Source organism: Leptodactylus fuscus, chromosome 10, assembly GCF_031893055.1.
Source record: "Leptodactylus fuscus isolate aLepFus1 chromosome 10, aLepFus1.hap2, whole genome shotgun sequence".
NCBI lineage: Eukaryota > Metazoa > Chordata > Amphibia > Anura > Leptodactylidae > Leptodactylus > Leptodactylus fuscus.
Window position 1 is genome coordinate 34,272,190 of NC_134274.1, and position 21,597 is coordinate 34,293,786.

General features: G+C 40.0%; 1 protein-coding gene across 7 annotated transcripts in view; it reads right to left on the bottom strand.

The window, feature by feature from the left end:
- The window catches only part of PLCE1 (phospholipase C epsilon 1), a 172,918-nt gene that overhangs the window by 32,704 nt on the left and 118,617 nt on the right, over nt 1-21,597 (bottom strand). For 4 of the 7 annotated variants that reach the window (XM_075257888.1, XM_075257894.1, XM_075257891.1 and 1 more), the window contains 15 exons: nt 17,483-18,155; nt 14,670-14,852; nt 12,708-12,825; nt 11,992-12,154; nt 11,499-11,621; nt 11,279-11,415; nt 10,171-10,409; nt 9,801-9,862; nt 9,384-9,549; nt 7,506-7,613; nt 5,745-5,861; nt 5,506-5,664; nt 4,414-4,543; nt 3,097-3,138; nt 1,119-1,243 (listed from right to left, as the gene is read on the bottom strand). In XM_075257888.1, coding sequence (XP_075113989.1) covers nt 1,119-1,243; nt 3,097-3,138; nt 4,414-4,543; nt 5,506-5,664; nt 5,745-5,861; nt 7,506-7,613; nt 9,384-9,549; nt 9,801-9,862; nt 10,171-10,409; nt 11,279-11,415; nt 11,499-11,621; nt 11,992-12,154; nt 12,708-12,825; nt 14,670-14,852; nt 17,483-18,155 — 2,545 coding nt within the window. The remainder of the gene's footprint in view (nt 1-1,118; nt 1,244-3,096; nt 3,139-4,413; nt 4,544-5,505; nt 5,665-5,744; nt 5,862-7,505; nt 7,614-9,383; nt 9,550-9,800; nt 9,863-10,170; nt 10,410-11,278; nt 11,416-11,498; nt 11,622-11,991; nt 12,155-12,707; nt 12,826-14,669; nt 14,853-17,482; nt 18,156-21,597) is intronic. The other 3 variants (XM_075257890.1, XM_075257892.1, XM_075257889.1) reach the window with 2 other exon arrangements.

The window sequence follows — 21,597 nt, forward strand, 5'->3', positions numbered from 1 at the left end:
GTATACTGATGTGAGGATATGCAGAATACACAATATATGGTATACTGATGTGAGGACATGCAGAATACACAATATATGGTATACTGATGTGAGGATATGCAGAATACACAATATATGGTATACTGATGTGAGGACATGCAGAATACACAATATATGGTATACTGATGTGAGGATATGCAGAATACACAATATATGGTATACTGATGTGAGGATATGCAGAATACACAATATATGGTATACTGATGTGAGGATATGCAGAATATTACAATATATGGTATACTGATCGGAGGACATGCAGAATACTACAATATATGGTATACTGATAGGAGGACATGCAGAATACTACAATATATGGTATACTGATCAGAGGACATGCAGAATACACAATATATGGTATACTGATGTGAGGATATGCAGAATACTACAATATATGGTACACTGATGTGAGGATATGCAGAATACACAATATATGGTATACTGATAGGAGGACATGCAGAATACTACAATATATGGTATACTGATAGGAGGACATGCAGAGTACTACAATATATGGTATACTGATGTAAGTATAGGTGGAATACTACAATACATGGTATACTGATGTAAGTATATGTGGAATACTACAATATATGGTATACTGATGTGAGGATATGCAGAATACTACAATAGATATCATTTTTTTCCACATCTGCCTAAAACCTTTACAGAGTCCCATACTCCTTTATGTGTTCCAGTGCATTTCTCCTTCCTGTAGTCTTTCCATCAAGATCTCCCAGATCTCTCTCTCCTTCTCTTTCCCACAGTCTCTCACCATTACCAAAGTTACCAAAGTTTGCGTCTCCTTTACACTTTCTCCATCAGTCTGCTCCCATGGTCACAGCTCTGACTCTCTCACGAAGCCCTTGTGCAAAGGATGGCAGTGTGGAGACCCTCCCTGGGAGGATGGACCCAGTAACCACCATTGTAAATATTAAATCCTAACAGATGGAAAGCCCCAGCAGTGAAACCATGGTAGACCTCACACCATGACAGCAGCACCCAATATGGTACCTCACCTAATGTTGGTAATTCTCCTCTTTGACCCCATTTCTCTTTATTACTCATGAAGAAACAATTACCTTTCCTTTGTTGCCAACAATGGTGCCATCAGTTTTCTTGATTCTCTTGGGCGCTTCCTCATTGTATTCAAATTGCAGTTTATCACTACATGGCTTCATTTCAGGGCGATCATCGAGTATGTTATCTGCAATGAGAGCAATACCCAAATGAGAAGGCCAATGCTAAATCCATATAGTCATCATTACACTGCAGCCAGAAGCATAACTTAAAGCTCCTGGGCCCAAATGCCAATTCTGTCATTCGGCCCCAACTTACCTTGTGCCATCTAGAATAGCCCAGTAGCTACTGCTACTATTGAATAACTTATAGAAAAGGCTCCTTAATTTGTGTACTCTGTTATACAGGAGACACATCTGGGAACTAGGCCTAATGACCCTTATCTTTCTAGTGATCATTGAAGGGTTAATTGACATAAAAGTACTAGATTAATGTTTTTGCAATGCTGACTTTCAATAGTTTGATTGATCTGTTGTCTATCACAACATACATACGGTATGATATAGAAAAAGCAGAATTCAGCAATGATGCTGGGATGTGAAAGAAAACGCTACCTTTTGCAGGATATCCATTTAATGGCCGATAATCCATCCTTTACTACCTGCCATAGAGTAAAGAACCGCCACTCACTTACACAGATTTTGTCCGATATGTAAAGCATCCTGTTAACAGTCTATTGGGATATCACCTCGGTGTAGAAAGTCAAGTCTATGAGCTCTCATTAACAAAACTTCATGCTGTTTATTAGTATCATTCACTTGCAGACTGAACACTACATTCCATTTAGTAAGGAGTAGAAATAAACTAGAATTACTAGATTTACGGCCATTTACTTCCTCTCTGCTGGTGGCAGCTGCACAAGCCCATAGATGATGAGAAAAAGAGCTAAAATAACCTTTATATCTTATCCGGACAAGCTTTTAGTCTGTATATAGAGCTTGCAAGTTCATAAAAGCCTGTGATCACAGCAGCCTCTGCGCAGATTCAGGCATTACATAGGGAAGACTATAATGGGGTCTGTGTATTTTCTGCGCGGTGTCCGCACAAGTCATGTGGAGAGGAAAGTAGTTCATGAAGTACTTTTCTCTCTGTACAATTTGTGCAGACACCGCACGGAAAACACAGACTCCCTTATAGTCTATGGGGTCCGTGTGCTTTCATAAGCTCAGCACTTGTCAATGCGTTCGGTATTCCGTTCGAGCAGAATACCGAACGCAGATGTGAACCAGGCCTTAGACTACTGGAAAGTTTTTATTGCCCATTGAATTTTCCTTTGCATGTTTATCACTGCAAATTACTATACAAAGTCAGCTTGGTCAAATAGTCATCTACACAACCAGATCTCCTACAGCCGAGGTGCCGATCAACGAAGACTACATTGATCGGCACTCGTTTGCATTGGCCTGATTACAGATTCAGTGGGGTTGGACAATCTCTACTGTAATGGTTTCTCTGCCATAGGCTGCAAGGATTTTCAGCAGCACTGCCGTGATTATGAGTATGGGGGATGTGCAGCAGATTTTCTGCATCTTTTATCCTTAGTATTAGTAGAGTATTGGCAGGTCTAACAGGGCCTTAATAAATAGAAGGTATTCCTGGGAAAGAGAGCAAAACCTGTCTATAAACTATAAGCGATTATTATCCCGAATATTCAAGATGTATGCATAACAGGACAAAAAACCCACAAAAATATAAAAATCCACTGTACGAATAGTACATAGTATACATTATATTGTAAACCATAGAAAGGTTAAGCATGCATTAAGTGAATAAACAGTGAGCCACATCCAATAGATAGTCCAAAAGCCAAACTGTGTAGCAAATCACACACTGCAAAACGCGTTACGTGTACAAGGAAGCATAACCTTCACACCGTGAACAGAGACACACAGCTTTCTGTAAAGCGAGCACTTGGATAAGTAAGACATGAGGAGCTCTAGGAATCCATGCAGATACAAGATCCATTCACATGGCTTTTACCTTCCTGGCTGTTAGGCGCAGGGGAAGCATTAAGGCCATCAGCTACAGGAAGAGAGTCAAACAGGCAGTCAGAAAAGGAAACGATGAATTAATATCATTGAATAATTCATAGAAAAACATGAGAAATAAAGATGTTACTGGCTAAATATGTAAAATGGAAGGAAACGTTGGACGAGAAAGACATCCATGCAGGCCATTGGTGTATTAGTCATGAAAAGCATGAATCAACGCAAACATGATATTTAGTAGCACTTACACACTTATACTACAGAATTATATTGTGTGACAGCATGCAGGTATAGGCCGGTGTATGATGACTACATTGGCGGTGCGCTTGTAAGTGGAAACGCGTTCGGTTCTTCAGATTCAGTCATAAAGAAGATGGATGACTTGTTCTACAGTCAAGCACTAAGCAGCTTAGCAAAGCAATAAACTTCTATTACAAGCATTAATATGACTTTGTATTAGCCAGACCACTGGTCATTTCGTCCAGACAGCGCCCCTTTTTGTTGAGCGAGTGTAAAATATTTTCACAGAATGCGTAGAAAAATTGCATATGCCAAATTTACAGCCATGTTGTTAGAAGCGGCTATACGTTACAGGGAAGACCATGTCGATATTGGGGTGTATTGTATTGGGGTGGATATTGGGGTGTGTATATATATATATATATATATATATATATATATATATATATATATATATATATATATAGAAGTCCATTTGCATCCAAATTTATGATTTTTAACATACTTATGAACAGCATGCATCAGTAAGAACAAAAAAATACAACGCGTTTTTGTCTCGCTTTCTGACACATTAATGAAACAGGAACGAATAGGACACAGATTTGTTTGCGCAAAGTGGACCAAGCAAAAATGGTGTAAACTTAGTTGAAGAATTAATAAAGCTTTGGTGCACAGGCATTGGAGACAGATGTTTTTGGTCCAATGGAGACCAATTTTTTGGCGCATCAAAAAAATGAGTCAGAATTTTGGTGCATGGGAAAGAGCCAGACTTATGCTGTGACGGAAAGTGGGAAAGATTTTATGTCAGATTCATAAATATGTCTAAAACTAATAACCAAATTCATAGTTTTAGACAATGTAAAGTTCAACAGTACTGATAAATGTGCCCCGATATGAAAATGTATGTGTCATTCGGGGTGTTATGGACAAAACGCCTTAAAAGCAATGAATGAAAATATTGTAAATATCCTGCCGCACCAATATAGACAGTGAAGGACCTGAGAATATAAGGTAGCTGTATAAATGATATATCGTACAGTGATTGGATATTGTGAATTGGCATACTTACCGTCCGAAAGAGACTCATAGTCATAATCATAGTCATCTTCATCGTCATCTTCCTCTTCATTGTTGGTACTGGTATTCATTATTTGGTTACCATTACTGGCTTGTGCCTGCATGCTGGCAAGCTGATGTGCCTGTCAGGAAGAGAGTGTGAATGAGAACTGAGAATGTCTGTAGGATGTTACTATACAAAGTGAACCTGGAAAATGCAGCGTAGTCTGCAGGAAGAGCGAAGGAGACGGATCTATAGGTCTGTAGGGAAAGATTCAATATAACTTAGATTTTATTCAATGAAATCTCTGCTCTTTCTAGGCTAAGAAGTCCAGGAGGCGGGCCTATCAGTGATTGATCGCTATCTCTGTATGCACAGAGATAGGAGGGAGGCGGTCATCACTGATCAGACCGCCCACTTGACTTCATAGCAAAGAAACAGCAGAAATTTCTTTTTTTGTTGTGCAACCGATGACCATTCAGTTTTCATTTTGTATTCTACGCCTGCAAATGTAAACTGCGATGAGATTGGTTGCTATGACCAATATTATGTCTTACCACTGAAAAAAATAAATTCACCTGGTTGGGGATCTTCTTGCCTTCCCCCCACCTCATTTACTGACTTGCAAAAGGGTGTCCTTGATATACAATTTTTCACAAGGAGACCAGGGAAAGTGAAAAACCCAAAAATCATACTCACCCATTCTTGATGATCTGGTGACTCCCACCACGTTCTGGTTCTGTTGCTCCTGGAGTTTTGTTCCGGTGGAAGTCCTTGCCACACGTGACCACTGGTTCCCTTCCATAGTCATGTGAGACAAGGACTTCTGCTGGAAGAAGCACTGGGGGCGATGCTGGACCAGACAGCAGCGGAGGACATCAGAGCACCGTGGTCAGGTGTATGTTTTTTTGTGTTTTATTTTACCTTGACTGGCCTCCTTGCATGACCACCCCCAAGGTGGAACAACCCCATATCCCTGCTTGGCTACCCCTTACAATATGTTCTATGTAGGCGAAGTTAACTTATATCCAGGAAACACAACATAAAATGCTCAAATGTAGCCCAGATTCTTCTTTTGCAGCTTACCATAAAGCAAACACTAACCTTTTGTTTTAAAATATCCACAGGCGTCTGATGGGCTTTAAGCTTCTTGTTCTTTAATAGCACTTTCTTCCTTAGTTGCCATGGAGAGGGTAGCATTGGATCATCTGAAAAGTCACTCTCAAATAGGAACTTTGTCACCAGCTTTTCTCCAAATACAGTCTGAAATAGATTTTGTGTTTTAGAGGAAAACATATGTGATATACACAAAAGTAAAAAGGGCAAACCGAGTGCATCATCACCTTGAATATGTCAGCCATCTTGCGTTGCTGCGGTAAAGAACAGTGATTCTCTATGGACAGTACAATTGGCATTTCAGAGTTGATGAATGCATTGCGATCTATAGCTTCAATAACATCCTATAAAAAAGAAAAAAATCATCAGACAAAAAGGTTCAAGTCACATTTTATTCTATGTGAGTTGTAAAAAATACCGACCAGTAAAATAAACCAAGTCTATCAAAAACACATTCACAAACCTACCTGGACTCGAAGATGTGGAATAGTAATTAATATTATTATAATATTATTAAACTATTAAAATTATCTTGATTTGATATGCAAATTAGTTTACAGCTGCTCAGTGGATAGTTCCAATTATAGAAAGCAGGATATCCCCCATAAACCTGCCCTTCCCTTTTTGTTTTGAGTGGTGTCTACAGCACAGTCCAATATCATTCTCCTTTATACTGAAATCTCGCGCATGCGCTCTCCAGTCTCAAGACAGTGCATGCGCAGTACTCTACTCAAACAGCTCTGCATACAAAGGGAGAAGGATAGGGTACAAGTCTCTAAGCACTTGCATTGACCAGGTCCACGCACTGAGCACTTGCTGTGACCAGGTCCACCCACTGAGCACTTGCCAACTCATTTTCATATCAGAAGAGTGCGTTTTCTTGGTAATTACACCTCGCTCCACGTCCATAGGTATATTTCCAGACCACTATATGGCAGTGTAATTTGTAATCATAAGAGCTCACAGATGCCCTTAAAATCTTGGCAATGTGGCACAAAATCAGGACATTGAGCTAATGTTACTTGATGTCATTGTCTCTGTCTGTAAACCAAAAGCTTTTCCTATGCAGCCTTAGCGGAAGTCATAATACTAGTGTGAACAGAGTTTTACACTACATAAGTCTTCTATAAGTAACATACAAAATTATCAATTGCTTCCAAGATTGTTCCACTGGCCACCGTAGTGCCAATGTTCTTTGCTATCATTGCTCACAAACAAATAAAGGGGAGATGCCGAGCGGCAAATAGCGTGATACAGTTTTTGGGATATCAGAACGCCTGATTGGCTTCTTACCTTGCAGGGTTGTGAGTGGTCACAATGACCAGTTGGCTTCAAATAAACCCAAATTATGGTGGCAGTGACCTTATCCTTACGTCAACAAATGTGGCGTCAAACGATATGGTGCATCAGGGTCAGGAACCCAGGGAAAAAGGTAGGACAATGCGTGCACTTAAAACATGTGATACATGCTAATCGTATCACATGATATCGTACGTGATAATGTGAAGGTTTGAAACTAGATACAGTCTTTATTCAGGTACCAATCACTACTCGTTTTAGAAAGAAAAATTCCCAAAACCAAAGGCTTCAAACCAGGTACAATCTTTATTCAAGTACCGAGCACTACGCGTTTCGGGAAAGATAATTCCCAAACCGCGTAGTGCTCGGTACCTGAATAAAGATTATATCTGATTTCAAACCTTCGGATTCTGACGTATCACATGTTGTAAGTGGGCACATTGTCTTACCTTTTTCTTTGGGTTCCTAACCCTGATGTCCTACACTATCATTGGTCAGGATTCAGTATATTACGATGTTACAAGGGTAATCTTTACAAACACAATAATAATTCCCAAATACCTAATTATTTTATATAAAACAAACATCAATGAGTAATATAAAAATATACATATGCTAATAAAACAGGAAATCAAAAGAAGAATCCCGACCCAATATAAGCAGTAATATATAACTCCATAGCACCTTACCTTAAAGGGGATTTTAGTAGTAAGAGTGTGACCATGATAAATAATAGGCATGCCGTCATCTCCATCCCAGCAATCTAATTCAACACTTCTGCAGCCTTGTAAAAGGACCTAAAATAGCCATTTTAACCTTGTCAAGCACGTCATAGTCACTTACATTACTTATTACCAGAACAGCTTTCATTATGCATTCTATCAATCCACAGCCTCAGAATTGTCCTAAAATTATCAATTTTTTGCAGGCATGTCAAAGCTACCTATGTATCCTAAGGGAAATTTATCCATTTATATTAATAGGTCATGTAACACATCATGAATCAGCAATTTTCTGCCCAACACAAGACTGGAAAGTAAAAACCAAATGGCTGCCAATTATTTCCTATTCTCCAATGATTTCATTACATTTTCATGTAAAAATAAGACCCTGTATCTAAAAAGATTTTGGATAAATGAATATTTGTATATGTTAGAAAAAATGGTGTGAATGCTGCCGTAGATGGGGAAGAAGCCTCATGATAATTAAAGCTTATTTCCAGCTCCTTAGCATTTATAAAGGAATTTTCTCCGCGCCCCAGTATAATATCAAATAGAAAAAATTAAATCTCTAAATGTTATTTTAGTGATTACATTCTGCAAAGCAGAAGGACGTTCTACTTTGTGGTAAATTGCATCTCGTAGTCTAGACAGATTTGGCTCTCACAGATCTCTACTCTTCTGTTCCTCTGGGAAGGCAGCGCTCAAACCATCGGAGGTAACTATTCGGAAGATTTTCCCAACATGTTCCTTCAATGGAAGCATCCAGCATATGGCACTCCATAGGCCACTCCATAGGCCCCATGTTTAAAATAAATTAAATAAAAATTATACAAAAAGTATAATTTTTTCCAGTGTTATATTCCATCTAGAAATTCACTGTAGATTTTTTTTTTTTTTAATACAATTGAAATAAAAAGGTAGACCAGTGTGCCCAATAGATACCAAAAGGATATACTGGTATAAATGAAAAGAGTGAGATTGCCATTCCCTTACAAGTAATGGTCTACCTTCAATTAGGCTGGGATTTTGGCAACACCACCTGTCATTGGACCAAAAATAACTGGACTGAATGACCCCGAAGTTGTCATAGCTGTAACTCTCATAGCCATAACTCAGCCCTAAAACATCCCAACGACTGTAAGAGAAACTTGTCATGTTGTGACCCAAAAACTCAATGCCCAATGTCTTTCAGTTGGGGCAGCCTCGGGGTTGCAATGTGACTCTTTCATTTACATTAGCTGTAACCCACAAGAGGACATGGTGATCTTTGGTCAAAATTGTCACGTGACATCCTTTTTGGACTATGACGTTTTTCATAAAAAAAATTTTTTTAAAATAATTATATTTATGATTTTTTTTATTTTTATATATATTTTAGTAGCTTTTACATTCACTCAACATTTCAGGTTATCACTGTTTATCAGAGCCACAGCGACAGCGGCAGAAGTAGAAAATAATACATAATACTTTCTTCGGCTAAGGCCCTGCATTGCGGAAACACAGCTTTTTTTGTTGCAGTTTTTTGAGCCAAAGCCATGTATGACTACAAAAGGAATATGAAATATATAAAAAGTTCTTATACTTCTACCTTCTGCTTAATCCACTCTTGGCTTTAGCTCAAAAAACTGCAACAAAAAAAGCTCAGTTTCCGCAACATGGTGCCTCAGCCTTCAACAGCTTGCTGATGGTTTCCATAGTGTATTATTTAATAATCACAAGTATCCTCATCTCTTATACACAAGTGTACGTACACCTACACGTCTGAGCAATAGATCTGTCAATACAGGCAATATATTTAGTGGAGCAGGATGGAGAATAGACATGAAGATGTTCCCGGTCTCGTACCTGACTGTAGAGCTCTACAGAGGATTCACCTTTCAGCTGATGACCAGTAAGATATGTATTGTGAGAAGACTCAATGAAGTAATATGACAGAGGGAAGTGCAGGTCATCTACATTGATCTGGGACTCATCGTTCCTGGACGCAAAGTTGTCTTTATCCATTAGATACCTAAAAATATGGAAGTATCTCAGTTTACGGAACATGATTGAGGCTGAAAATAGTCTCCAGCTAAGTCATGAATTAATGTTGTAAGTTTGACGTGTTACTGTGACTAGTATATATTACATAAGAACTATCATGGATCATATTTTACATCGAATGGGAAACATTCACAAAAAAAATAAAAAATAAAAAATCCAAGTGTACCCTAGACCCAAAGTACAGAAGAAAAATTGAAAGAAATAAATCATAATGGATACCTTGCAAAGCCTTCAAATGACATGAGTCCTTGCTGCCGCATGCTAATGCTTGGCTCAAATTTCTTAAGGGAAATAAAAAAAGAGAAAATGAATGTATAAGACGGAGTTGTGCATAAAGTAGCAAAAAAAGGATGAATTTGATGATCTATATAAAAATGGCCCCATGCGGAAATCAGAAAATTCCAGCACAGTTCTTGTATGAATGTAAGTGATATTTGACAGCAGGGGTGACCAGAAAGTCCATAACGGTAATAGGTTTTACAGAAACAAGTCTGGCAGAAAAGTGAATAAGTGAACGCATAAAGTATTCAATTCCAGTCATCTCTTCCAAAAATATAATCCATTCATTTATATTGTAAGAGAGTCTAACCTGGATAATGCTGAGGACTTCATCGTAACTGTAATGTTCACCTTGGCAATTGACCAAGAAGTCATTAAACTGCAATATTCCCATCCCAAATATTCCAAGGGAAGTGCTTTCCACCCCAGTGCCATTGGTTACTATGCTGGCGGCAGCAATAGCGTCGGAAATTTGCCTTTGATTTTCAGACAACTGTTGCCTACTGCGAATGAATAGGCCCAAGTCCGACACATTTCTGGTCAATAAATCTGGAATACGAAGAAAAAGAAAAACATACAAAAATGACCATCTCTGGAGACTCTCCAATGCATACAAATAAACTGGGTGGAAAATATCTGAATATTGTGTTGTCTTACATACACACTTTATATGGCTCCATCTCTAAGACATTTACGAACACAAATGTTACAGATACTTTACATCCATTAATGTCTATGAGATGTCAGTGATCTGAATCATGCTCGGGTCAAGGGTGAACGTGCCAAGACACAGAGCGCCTGCTATGGAGAAAGCCCTGGTTCATCCCAACCCCTATTACTGTGTAGGGCTCCTTCTTAATAAACACAGGAGGTGAGGGAAGCAGCTAAAAAACTTTTACTGAGCTGGCACCACACACTGGGTATGCTTCACAAACTTACCTACACTAACACGTTGTTGGCACTATAAGCCTCTCAGCAGGTTCCATTTTTCATATTTACTGTCAAACCTTTCTGAGCACTATGTCGTGGCCTTTTTAGCTTACTATTCCAATGGACCCTATAGTTTACCTTTTAAATGTTCCACCCCACCAAGTCTGTCAGAAAACATGGTGCCAGGCTGATACACTATGTCCTTACTTTTGCCAAACCTTGTAATACTCTTTCCTTGAAACAGTCAAAACCCACCATCCTGGGCAGATCTCTATTCTAGGGTGATGGACACACGAGCCATGGAATATCTGACGCCTATGCTTCATAACACTATAGAAATGTATGGACATATGGTCCTTATGGGACACATATAATGCTTAGGGTCACATTGTGCTAATAGACTTGAACACCCTTAACTTCGGGTGATTCTGAAGTTCTCAACACCAGGACCAAAAACTCCAAATACCCAGTGAATAAAACATACAAACCTAAATCGGGCTGAACACCAGAGACATTTTCATCAATTGTCAAATTAGTGTAAAGAGGGATGGACTCCGAACCCAAACGGCTGCAAGCAACGGCATAGATGTCAAAAATGTCTTTGAGGTCTTTGCGGCTTCGTACACTGAAACACAGAAAACCTTAAATGACAATGCCAGCTCCTCATCATTCTCTGTGAAGTTCTTCAAGGACCATGTATATCCTTACCTGAAAGACTTGAAAAGTTCTACAAACTCAACAAAGTTCATGTTGCTGTCAGAAACCATAAAGGACTGAAAGCCTCTCATCCCACCCTTCACTCGGCCGTGCCAACTTGAACTGCTCCAAGTGCTGGAAAAAAATTACGATCATTTTAGAGGGGCGAAATGGGCGCCAGTTTGTGCATTTAAACAATTTTCCAGAAAATGAAAACACTTTAATGAAGTTTAATTTGGTGATTTATGATCTAAAGTATACAACTCAATGCGACTTTTGGCAGAGCCATTAAACAGAGGCAAGGTAAAGCAACCGACTGCCAAGAAGGGGCTTAAACAAAAAATCCTGCGATGATTTTACAACTATTGAAGAATTCTAAAAGATTTACAACCCAAGAGCTAGGAAAGTCCATTTTGCATCATAAATATGATCGCAGTATAAAACATAATGCAGATATTTTCCACCATTCTGCCGTAAAAGGTTGAATTAAGGTGATAGAACCTACGCAGAAGGGGGTTTGTTGGAGCTGGACAGGATAGGCGAGGATGCAGGTCTGATTGGGGCCGTTGACCCAGGGGCTAGATTTGGTGACCCAGAAGTAGACACCGAATGGGCTCTTCTTGACGGAAGGGTGTGAGATGAGGAAAAAGCAGCTACAGTATTCTGATCTGTAGGGAGGTAAAAATGAAAGAGTATATTACATCAATCCAATGCTGTACCCGGTTATTTATTTTTGGAGCAAAGTTTGCAGTATACTTCGCTAAACAAAAGTGCAGGTATCTTTAATTACTCCTTTCTTTACATCTTATCTGAGTGATTTCAACTGTACTCCATACACAAGCAGATAAGATTACAATGAAGTCTATGGAGACAGAGAGATAAGAAGCCATCTATACAATTAAATAAATCCTTTCCTAATAACCCAGTTATGTTGTGAGGAAGAACTCTCTCAATAGGGGAGATGTCGCTCTGCTTTAAAGACCTCCCCTATCCATAGACTTCTATTGTATAGATTTGATCAGTGGCAGAAGGCAGCAAATACTAGAAGAATCAGGCACTTTTCCCTAATAATGCATATGACAAAGTTTGTTCTCTTCACCTGAATGATTGATTTATGAAAAAGTAAAACTTAATTTTTGAAAAACTATATACTATAAAAGTAAACCATTTTATAATAACCATGCTAGTTATAAATTCTGCTTTACACTATATTCAGACTACCTTGCTCTTCCTGTTCATCGATTTCCGGAGGATCCGAACCGCTCCTGCTCCGACTTTCTTTGCAGCTTTTACTTTTCCTTGTTGCCATCTCATCGTCGGCAGCGTCCCCACTTTCACCCTGGTAAAGTAGTTCACAAATTACTACTCTTAAGTTATCCCGCGGAGTATGTTATGGTTACTCCTAAGAGGTTAATAAAAGCCTGAATATTTGCCCAGTCCTGACCAAGACTATGGCAGATAAGACACTGGCTGGGTCAACATTGAAAAAGGGAAAGCCATGTTCTGTCAAGGCCTTGGCCCTCATTCTGCAACTACATCCTGCCAAAACCCACCAGCGTTCTGCCAGCACATGCTGTATGGTAATTTATACCCCATTCATTTTCTCAGGGAAATATCTGCACGCCATATACACATGGCCTAAGTGCCCAAATCTATTGGAAAGTCAACACAGATCAAGCATATTTGTAGAGACAGAGTGGAAAGCGATCCTGAAAAATCGATGTATTAGGACATCACAAGTAGCGCCAATCTAAATGTCGTCTTAGATATTTTTCTACACCCAGCAGATAATAAGCAGGTAATAAATCTAGTAACTGAATATTCATCATTTCAATATATCCGGTCTGTGTAACACTAGCCTCTGTGGACTTTGGCTGCAGTGCTTGCAAGTGTTACGTTGCGAGTGGGATGAAAATAAAATCTCAGCAAATGTAAGAGACGTACAATATATCCGTAAGCCGATGGAATTGGGACTGTAATGGTGAAGTGTCTATGACCATCTGTGCCCAAATCTATCACCATCATACGACCTTGACTGTAAATAAGTCTAAGAACCAGTATTCTCTGCACCAGATGCATCAAAGGCAGCACCCTGCTCTATACTGATGAGGTGCAAAAACCCTGAAACAGTTCTATCTATAGATGGGTCTATTGTCTGGCTCCGTCAATTTATGTACATGGAACACTGCAATTCATGATCCCCATAAGAAATCTCACAACGCGACTCAGAAATGAGTTATATGGTACTTTAGAAGTTTAATCCTCTGGGGAGAACACTATATACATTCTCTAAAGGAACTTCCTGAGAACAATGAATAGCCCAGCGAAGTTGTTAGTACATGCCATTTCCACTGTACACCACTTAAAGGGAATGTTTCATCAGAAATGATGATGTAAATAATGGCCTATTTTAAAACCAAGTTTTTATGATCATCCTATTTTTTAAAGAATGTTTGAGGATTTGAAAAAATAAAATAAAATTGACGCCAATATCAATAATTAGAAAAGGTGGTAAATCCTGACCTTTTCAGTATGGCCACTAAACCTAATAATATACTGCCAATTGCCAGTTCTATAGGGATTTTTTTTTGTCGCAGTCTCCTTATTTATATCAGACAGGTTTACAATAAAAGATAAAACCATCTATAGATAAACCTATATTGACCCATCATTATACTGTAACTACTACTGTCTGTAGATGATGTCACAGCTTATCTCCTCCTCCTCCCTGCACAAAGCAAGCCTAGAAAAATTGCCCATAAGCCTCAGTGACTTGGCTTCTGTGGCTTATAGCCATGAGACTGCTGTAAAGCATATCCATAAATGATGTTAACAGAGGAGACAAAAACCGCAGACAAGATGGCAGCCCTTATAGCCATAAAAATGGTGCCATATGTCAACATTTAGTTTCAATAAATAAAAATAAAAAAAATGGTGATACCTTCCCTTTAAAGACAGAGAAAAGAATCAATGCTGCGGTTCTATAGTAAGTAAAGTTATTACCAGTCATACTCTGGAAAACCACTTTGTGTTTAATGTACAAGTAAGAAACAAAAACTTCAGCCTCGGAAAAAAAAAAAAAAGAATCTGCTGCCATGTTGGAAACAGAAATCGAAGCTTAGAAGAAAACCAGAGCACCGCATTACAGGAATGCTAATAGGATGCAACAGCATAAAGTTCTACCCTCATAAGTACTTTCTTCTTTTTCTTGGCCGCATTGATCCCCAGGGTGTTGTTGCGCTGCATGTTGGGTTTCTCGGAGCTTTTAGTTAGTGTTCCTGTGCTTGTATTTCTTGCGCTCCAGCGTCTGCCTCCAAATAGCTCAATAGCTTGTGCCAAGGTTGGTCCTTCAAATCGGTTATCCTCCTGGATTTATGACATTGAAATAAGAATGTGCACATGTATTAGAGAAGAACGCTCATGTCTGAGATAACCAGGATTTATTCTCCTACATTCCACTGTCTTCAGTATGTGAGAAAGGCGGCAAGGTTTTCATTCTCAGAGTATTGTGTTTCATGGCTCGATTTGGTATACTTAGTCATGTTGTCATCCCCTATATGTTCCCCGATTAACAAACCGTACTTCTTTAAGAGGAAACGGATATCATGGCGGCCTCCATTACTATAGGGCACACAAGTGCATTTCCTGCTTTGTGGTCACTTCTGTCAAATAATAGGAACTTCAAGAACCAAAATTAGAAAGTCTATACATCTATTTTCTCAGATATCGTTAACAGGATTATAGGAGATTTTCTCCTGCCGATGACTGGTTAAAATACCTGGAACGTGCCATCATACAACCTATTCTGAGAGACCTCAAGCATATCAAAATACTCGCCAGAGAGTAACCATAGAGTGGTGCCTACTATATTTTGGAGTGGCAATGAATATATGGAACAGAAAGTCTCTTTGTAGCCCCGTGTTACAACAGAGCTCCATAGAGACCCAATTTGGATAAGCAAAACACCACAATGCTCAAGGATGGATGTGCCTATCCAATGATTTATGGCATTGGGACTCTTATGGTAGACAGTTGGCAGTAGGCAGCTAAATATACCAAACGAAGCCTTCACACGTCTTCTGATATCTACAGTAGATAAGAGTAACATGGCTGGTCTGTTGGGTTTTAGTAGGCCTCAAGAGCCTATTTCGGGCACAGTGACTCTTCCCACTCTTCCCACAGTGACTAACAGGCTGTTTGGCTGTGGTCATCTCAGTTGTAGACACTTTGACTTGAATTGTACTTGCTTTATAAATGAATACACACAAAAAATACTAATAATCCATAGTTTTGCCATGATATAAAACGTAAAAATCTACCTCAGATACCAAATAGTTATATAGATTATTATGAAGATCAACAAAAAAAACTAAAAAACCTGATACTGTTATTTCCCGAGTTATAGCCCTCATAGAAAAATATCCAAACTACATTGAACTAATGAAGAAATATTTTGAAAGAATTATAAATTATAAATTTCAATATTCACTAGATGTCCCAGACATAAGAACTATATACGGGAAAGCTGCACAACCAAATTACAAAAAAAAATTAACCTGAAAATGAGGTGGGGAAAAAAAAAACGCTACTGTATTTGGTAGACAATCCCGTCCACCTTTCACCACTGAATGTTTCTACATTCCTGGGGTTCGGTTTACATTTTTGAGTAACATACGAGTAGAAAAATGCAAACTTTAGGGCATTGTTATAAAATACTCTTTTTTTTTGTCTATGCAGGAATTCTGCCAAGTTATCTTAATGGAGTCGGGAAGATCTACAGCCTAAATCGAGAAGTTGCTAGAGACAGATCTGCACTGTAATGATCCACTTGTAGCTGTAACATACACATGTACATTTCTTTCTTAAAGACCAACAATCTATGATGGTGTAGTCCAAACTATGAACATGTATTTGTTACAATTGCACAAAGCTCGCTGTTGTTTGGGTACACCGGGGGACCCAAAAAAGGGAAAACACATCTGCTAAAGCAGAAGTTATCCACAAACCCCATAGACTAGAATGTGGTCCGCTGGGTGTTTGTCCAGTTTCCACCGTTTTTATACTAAAACCAGCAGAGGGATAAGTCCTCAGTGTAGGATTTTTTGATGATTTTCTGCGGTGGAGTCTTCTATGGAAATATGACACAGATGTGAACCTAGCCTTAGATCACAATCTGCTTCTAATATGGGCTGAATCTGCCTCACATTTGGGAGTCCGTGGCGGCCACTTCTTTTTTCAGGACCCTTTCAGCACCTGAATCCTCCTCCCCTCTCTCAATGCTAAGACTACTTGCCTGAAACCCTGCAGATGCTGCTGTGATCACAGAATTGTATTAGTCGGCCATATCACTCAGTCAGGAAGAAATCTCGGTTTAGCCTGATGGGTTTGGGTCCTAGACCGAACACCGAGACTGGACCTGGATTCCTGGATAGTCAACTATGATGCAAGGAGTGCCTGTCTCCCCATTGCTCTATTGTTATGTAGTGTAATAGGGTCTTTAGTTCAGTATGGAACAGACGTACCGTAGGGATGCATGGACTCCTACCATCATAGAAAACTATGATGCTCGGAGTCTGGGTCCCAGCTTGGTGTTCGGTCTAGGAAATAAGGCCAACCTCCGGTCTGTTGATCATGGACTGAACCCACCCATGTACAGCAGGCCTTTGGGTAAGAAATTGAAGTTATTTTTAAGATTATGTCGGTGGTTTACATTGGCCTGGAGATGGAGGAGGAATGGGCAAAACTCAAACACCACTGCACCATTATACATGATCTCTTCACTTCTCTTATGATCTATTACAAACCAGTAAAGCTACAAGACCATAAGGCAAACTTACAAACTGTTTTGCTATCAATTGACTGGATCTCGTGAACAAAACAAAAAGTCAGACATAGCCATGCTTGTTACTTGGCAAAAATGCAGAATATCATAAAAATTATTATTATAAAAGTACTCTACTACCACTTACGAAATAAAGTAATACTTAGGCGTTTACCTGGTACAGACCCACATATTGCTTCCTCAGCCACTGCAGCCTCTGATCAGGAAATTTTTTGATCTTCCTTACAGCTTTGGTTAGCTCCAGCAATCCATCATATATTGTCTTAGCTGTATATTTCGGTGCGACAAAATGCAACAGCTTGTTGTCAGTAGTGTGAAGTCCAAAAAGCAGCGTGACCCCATTTTCTTCCAGGTTCATGTTACACAGTTTGTTTTGAACACACACAGTGTGCATATCAATGGCTGGATGCCCCATGTAAACAGCTTTCACTGAGAACAAGTCCAGGATGCCTTCTGCAAGTCCGTTCACCGCGGCATTACCAAGAAACTGAAATTTCATCTCTGCGGCACTGCCCGGGGTACCCAATTTATTTTTTGTACTTGCAAGACAAGTGGTGGAAGGTTTTGTCCAAGTCAATGTGCTGTTATCTGGTTGAAGCTGGAGAAAGCACCGAACAGAAATGTGGGTCTCCTGGTCATAGCGGATGACGGTTACTCCTTGCAGAAGACATTGGTAGACATCGGCTCTTATCGATAACACATACCAGGGAATAAGTTCTGTACCGTGGCTGAATGCTTTCTGCTGCTCCTCAGAACCATGCAAGTCGTATTCCTTGGACTGATCAAAAATATCACTTTCAGAATCTGATAAGTCTCCCATTATAAATCTATGGAGCAAGAAAATTCCAGTGAGTTCCATCATAATAAACCAAACTAACTTATTTTTGTTTCACATACCTGTAACTGTAATAGTAAAAGATACAAATCATATAGATATGAAGGGGGCGTCACATATCTCATGCATTATATCACATAGAACCATACTGCTGGTGTCATATGAACAGCAAGATTCCCAGCTTTCACATGCCACCAACCTACACATACAGAGATTATATATCTCTATATATAATATCTATCTATCTATCTATCTATCTATCTATCTATCTATCCATCCATGGTGTGTTTTATTGGCGAGATCTCTGGAATACAGATAGAAATTAGAATCTTATCTTTCATATGACACCAGAAGCGCGATTCTACGTTGTATAACGTCTGTCTATACTGTTGGCTTGTAATACCAACAGAGAAACAGGGGACAAAAGCTAGATTTCTGGTTCAGGATTTCACAGAAAGGAGTAAAAAAAAGTATATTACGAAATTTATTCATGACACAAATGCTGCCAGAAAATCAGATTGTTCGAAAGTTTAGGTACACTTTAATTCCATATTCATAAATGACTGTTAGGAAAGGGTCAATCTCTCCCAGAAATTATTTAGAAGGATATTAACTAAGACTATGTACACATCACCATCAGGATTTCCATTTTCCTGTTCCAGAAAAATGGAAATACTGATGGATATGAATAAGTCATAAGACTGAGATAACCTGATGCCAATTGACTACAATTAGGTCTTAAGGGTATCAATTATGGCAGGGCTCAGCAACCTCCTGGCACTGGTGCCAGTGTCAGCACTCAAGGCATACCGAAGATACACTGGAGTGAGGGTCATGAGGTTTGATGTCCTAGTGGGGCAGTAACCTAGTCAGAGGCAGAGGATAGAAAGTGCCTGTGCAAAGTATAATATGGCAGCTAAACTTGTCTTCATCCATTTCAAAAAGGCTGGAAAGATTTAGTTTGGATTTCTTCAACAAAAAGATTATGTTGTGTGATAGTCATCCTCTGCCCCCCACAAAGCAGGCTTACTGCAGACACGAACATGAAGAATAGTGAAATCGGTTGCAGTTATACGGTATGACTTATGTCCGCACCCTTACAATTATTGGGGGGGGCACACCAAGTACATCATCTTTGATTATTTTTTTCAAAATCAGCACCCCAGACAAAGAAGGTTGCTGCCCCTGCCTTATGGTATCCATCATTTTGCTTTATGATCTGTGAATTTTGATGGAATCTGCCACAAACTGGACCTTCAACTCAGAACATAACCCAACAACTATCAGCTATTTACTGAGTGATAAATGTTAGATCTGTTGTGGTCTTTTTGACAGACCCCCAGTGACAGCTATAGCCTTGGCACCGCTTAGATAAATGGGTGGTACAGCATGCATGCTATTGTGTCAGAGAGTCAGCCATTACAAGAGTATCCCCTGTTCTAGTGACTCGTGAGGGTCCCCAAGGTTGGATTATAAATCTCTGGAATATAGAATGAAAGAAGGATAATAGACGCTATCATTTGGTCTGGTTATCACGTAGAAAGTCTGACAATCCAGCTCTTGTTTATTTCACAGAACAGCAATACAATGTGGAATTTCACAAGGACTGAAGCAGAAGACTGAGCGAAGACAACAAGTTGGAAAATTCCTCTAATTAAAAATCAACATTAAGTAACATTAGGTATAAGAGAACGCTTTCTGTTAATAGTTTATTGCAGCATTTCTTTCTGAAGGTGGTCTACACTCAAGGGGGCTGCCCCATGATCGGGGACCAGAGGGGGCTTCTCCATGATCAGGCACTGTGACGCTCCTTATCTCTAGAGGGGGCTGCCCCATGATCGGGGACCAGAGGGGGCTTCTCCATGATCAGGCACTGTGACGCTCCTTATCTCTAGAGGGGGCTGCCCCATGATCGGGGACCAGAGGGGGCTTCTCCATGATCAGGCACTGTGACGCTCCTTATCTCTAGAGGGGGCTGCCCCATGATCGGGGACCAGAGGGGGCTTCTCCATGATCAGGCACTGTGACGCTCCTTATCTCTAGAGGGGGCTGCCCCATGATCGGGGACCAGAGGGGGCTTCTCCATGATCAGGCACTGTGACGCTCCTTATCTCTAGAGGGGGCTGCCCCATGATCGGGGACCAGAGGGGGCTTCTCCATGATCAGGCACTGTGACGCTCCTTATCTCTAGAGGGGGCTGCCCCATGATCAGGGACCAGAGGGGGCTTCTCCATGATCAGGCATTGTGACACTCCTTATCTATAGAGGGGGCTGCCCCATGATCAGGGACCAGAGGGGGCTTCTCCATGATCAGGCACTGTGATGCTCCTTATCTCTAGAGGGGGCTGCCCCATGATCGGGGACCAGAGGGGGCTTCTCCATGATCAGGCACTGTGACGCTCCTTATCTATAGAGGGGGCTGCCCCATGGTCGGTCACTGTAACTGCTTATCTCTAGACCCTTGTTCACAGAATCAACTGTTTGGAATATGTCGGGGATACAATGAGGAAAAGTCCTGTGTGGGGTCCACAAGTATTCCATTCTGTGCTGGTCAAAAAGAGGACATTATACTGTGAGGGAACCACTAAGGTGTATTATACTGTGTGGGGTCACTAATGGGCCATCACAAAGTGTTGAGGGCATTATGCACGAGTACAAAGGGGCTGGCAAAGTCAAAGGGACTGGGTGGGATTTTGATTTTTTCCCTCTTTCCTTGAGGCACAGAAGTAAGTCTCTGTCGGGTAGGTCTTTCTAGCTGAGGTTGCAGCTCTGAGCTCCCACCTTGTGCATGACTGCAAGTAAATTGGAGCCCAGCAACCTCTCCTCTGGCCCTTTGCTGTGGCCGCTGTCAGTACCTATCATGCTGCAACCAGTGAAAATCACACTATCAAACTGACTCTTGGAGAGGGAGACATTATTAAAAATTATTTCTGCCCCTTCAAAAAAATAAAATCCAGGATCCACCCGTGAAAAAACATTACCCTAAATAGTAAGTAGTTTACGACACTACATAACATATCCTTATGACATAAGACAACGTTTAGTAAACATATATTGCATGAGAGACTAGATAATCACCAGACGTAAACCAAGATGCTAGACAAACTAAGACGCACATATACATGCATTGATTCCAAATTTCACAAAATTTTTCTTAGTATGGCTCAGATTAAGGTAAAAACAGCTAAATGCAAAAGGTTAACTTACAGAACTCGGTTTGACTCATGACTTTTCTTTGAGCTATGAATAAAAAGACCAAATGAGGACACACTTGTTAGAGGTCGTATACTTCACTACGGGAAAAATACCAATTTACTGCTTCTAGTTCTATTGCTTTAGTATACAGCCAGTTGTCAGTGGAAAAGCACCCTGCCAGGTAAGTGCTGTTACTGAACATCAAGCCCCGGACTAAATTATAGGAGATAATGTTGATG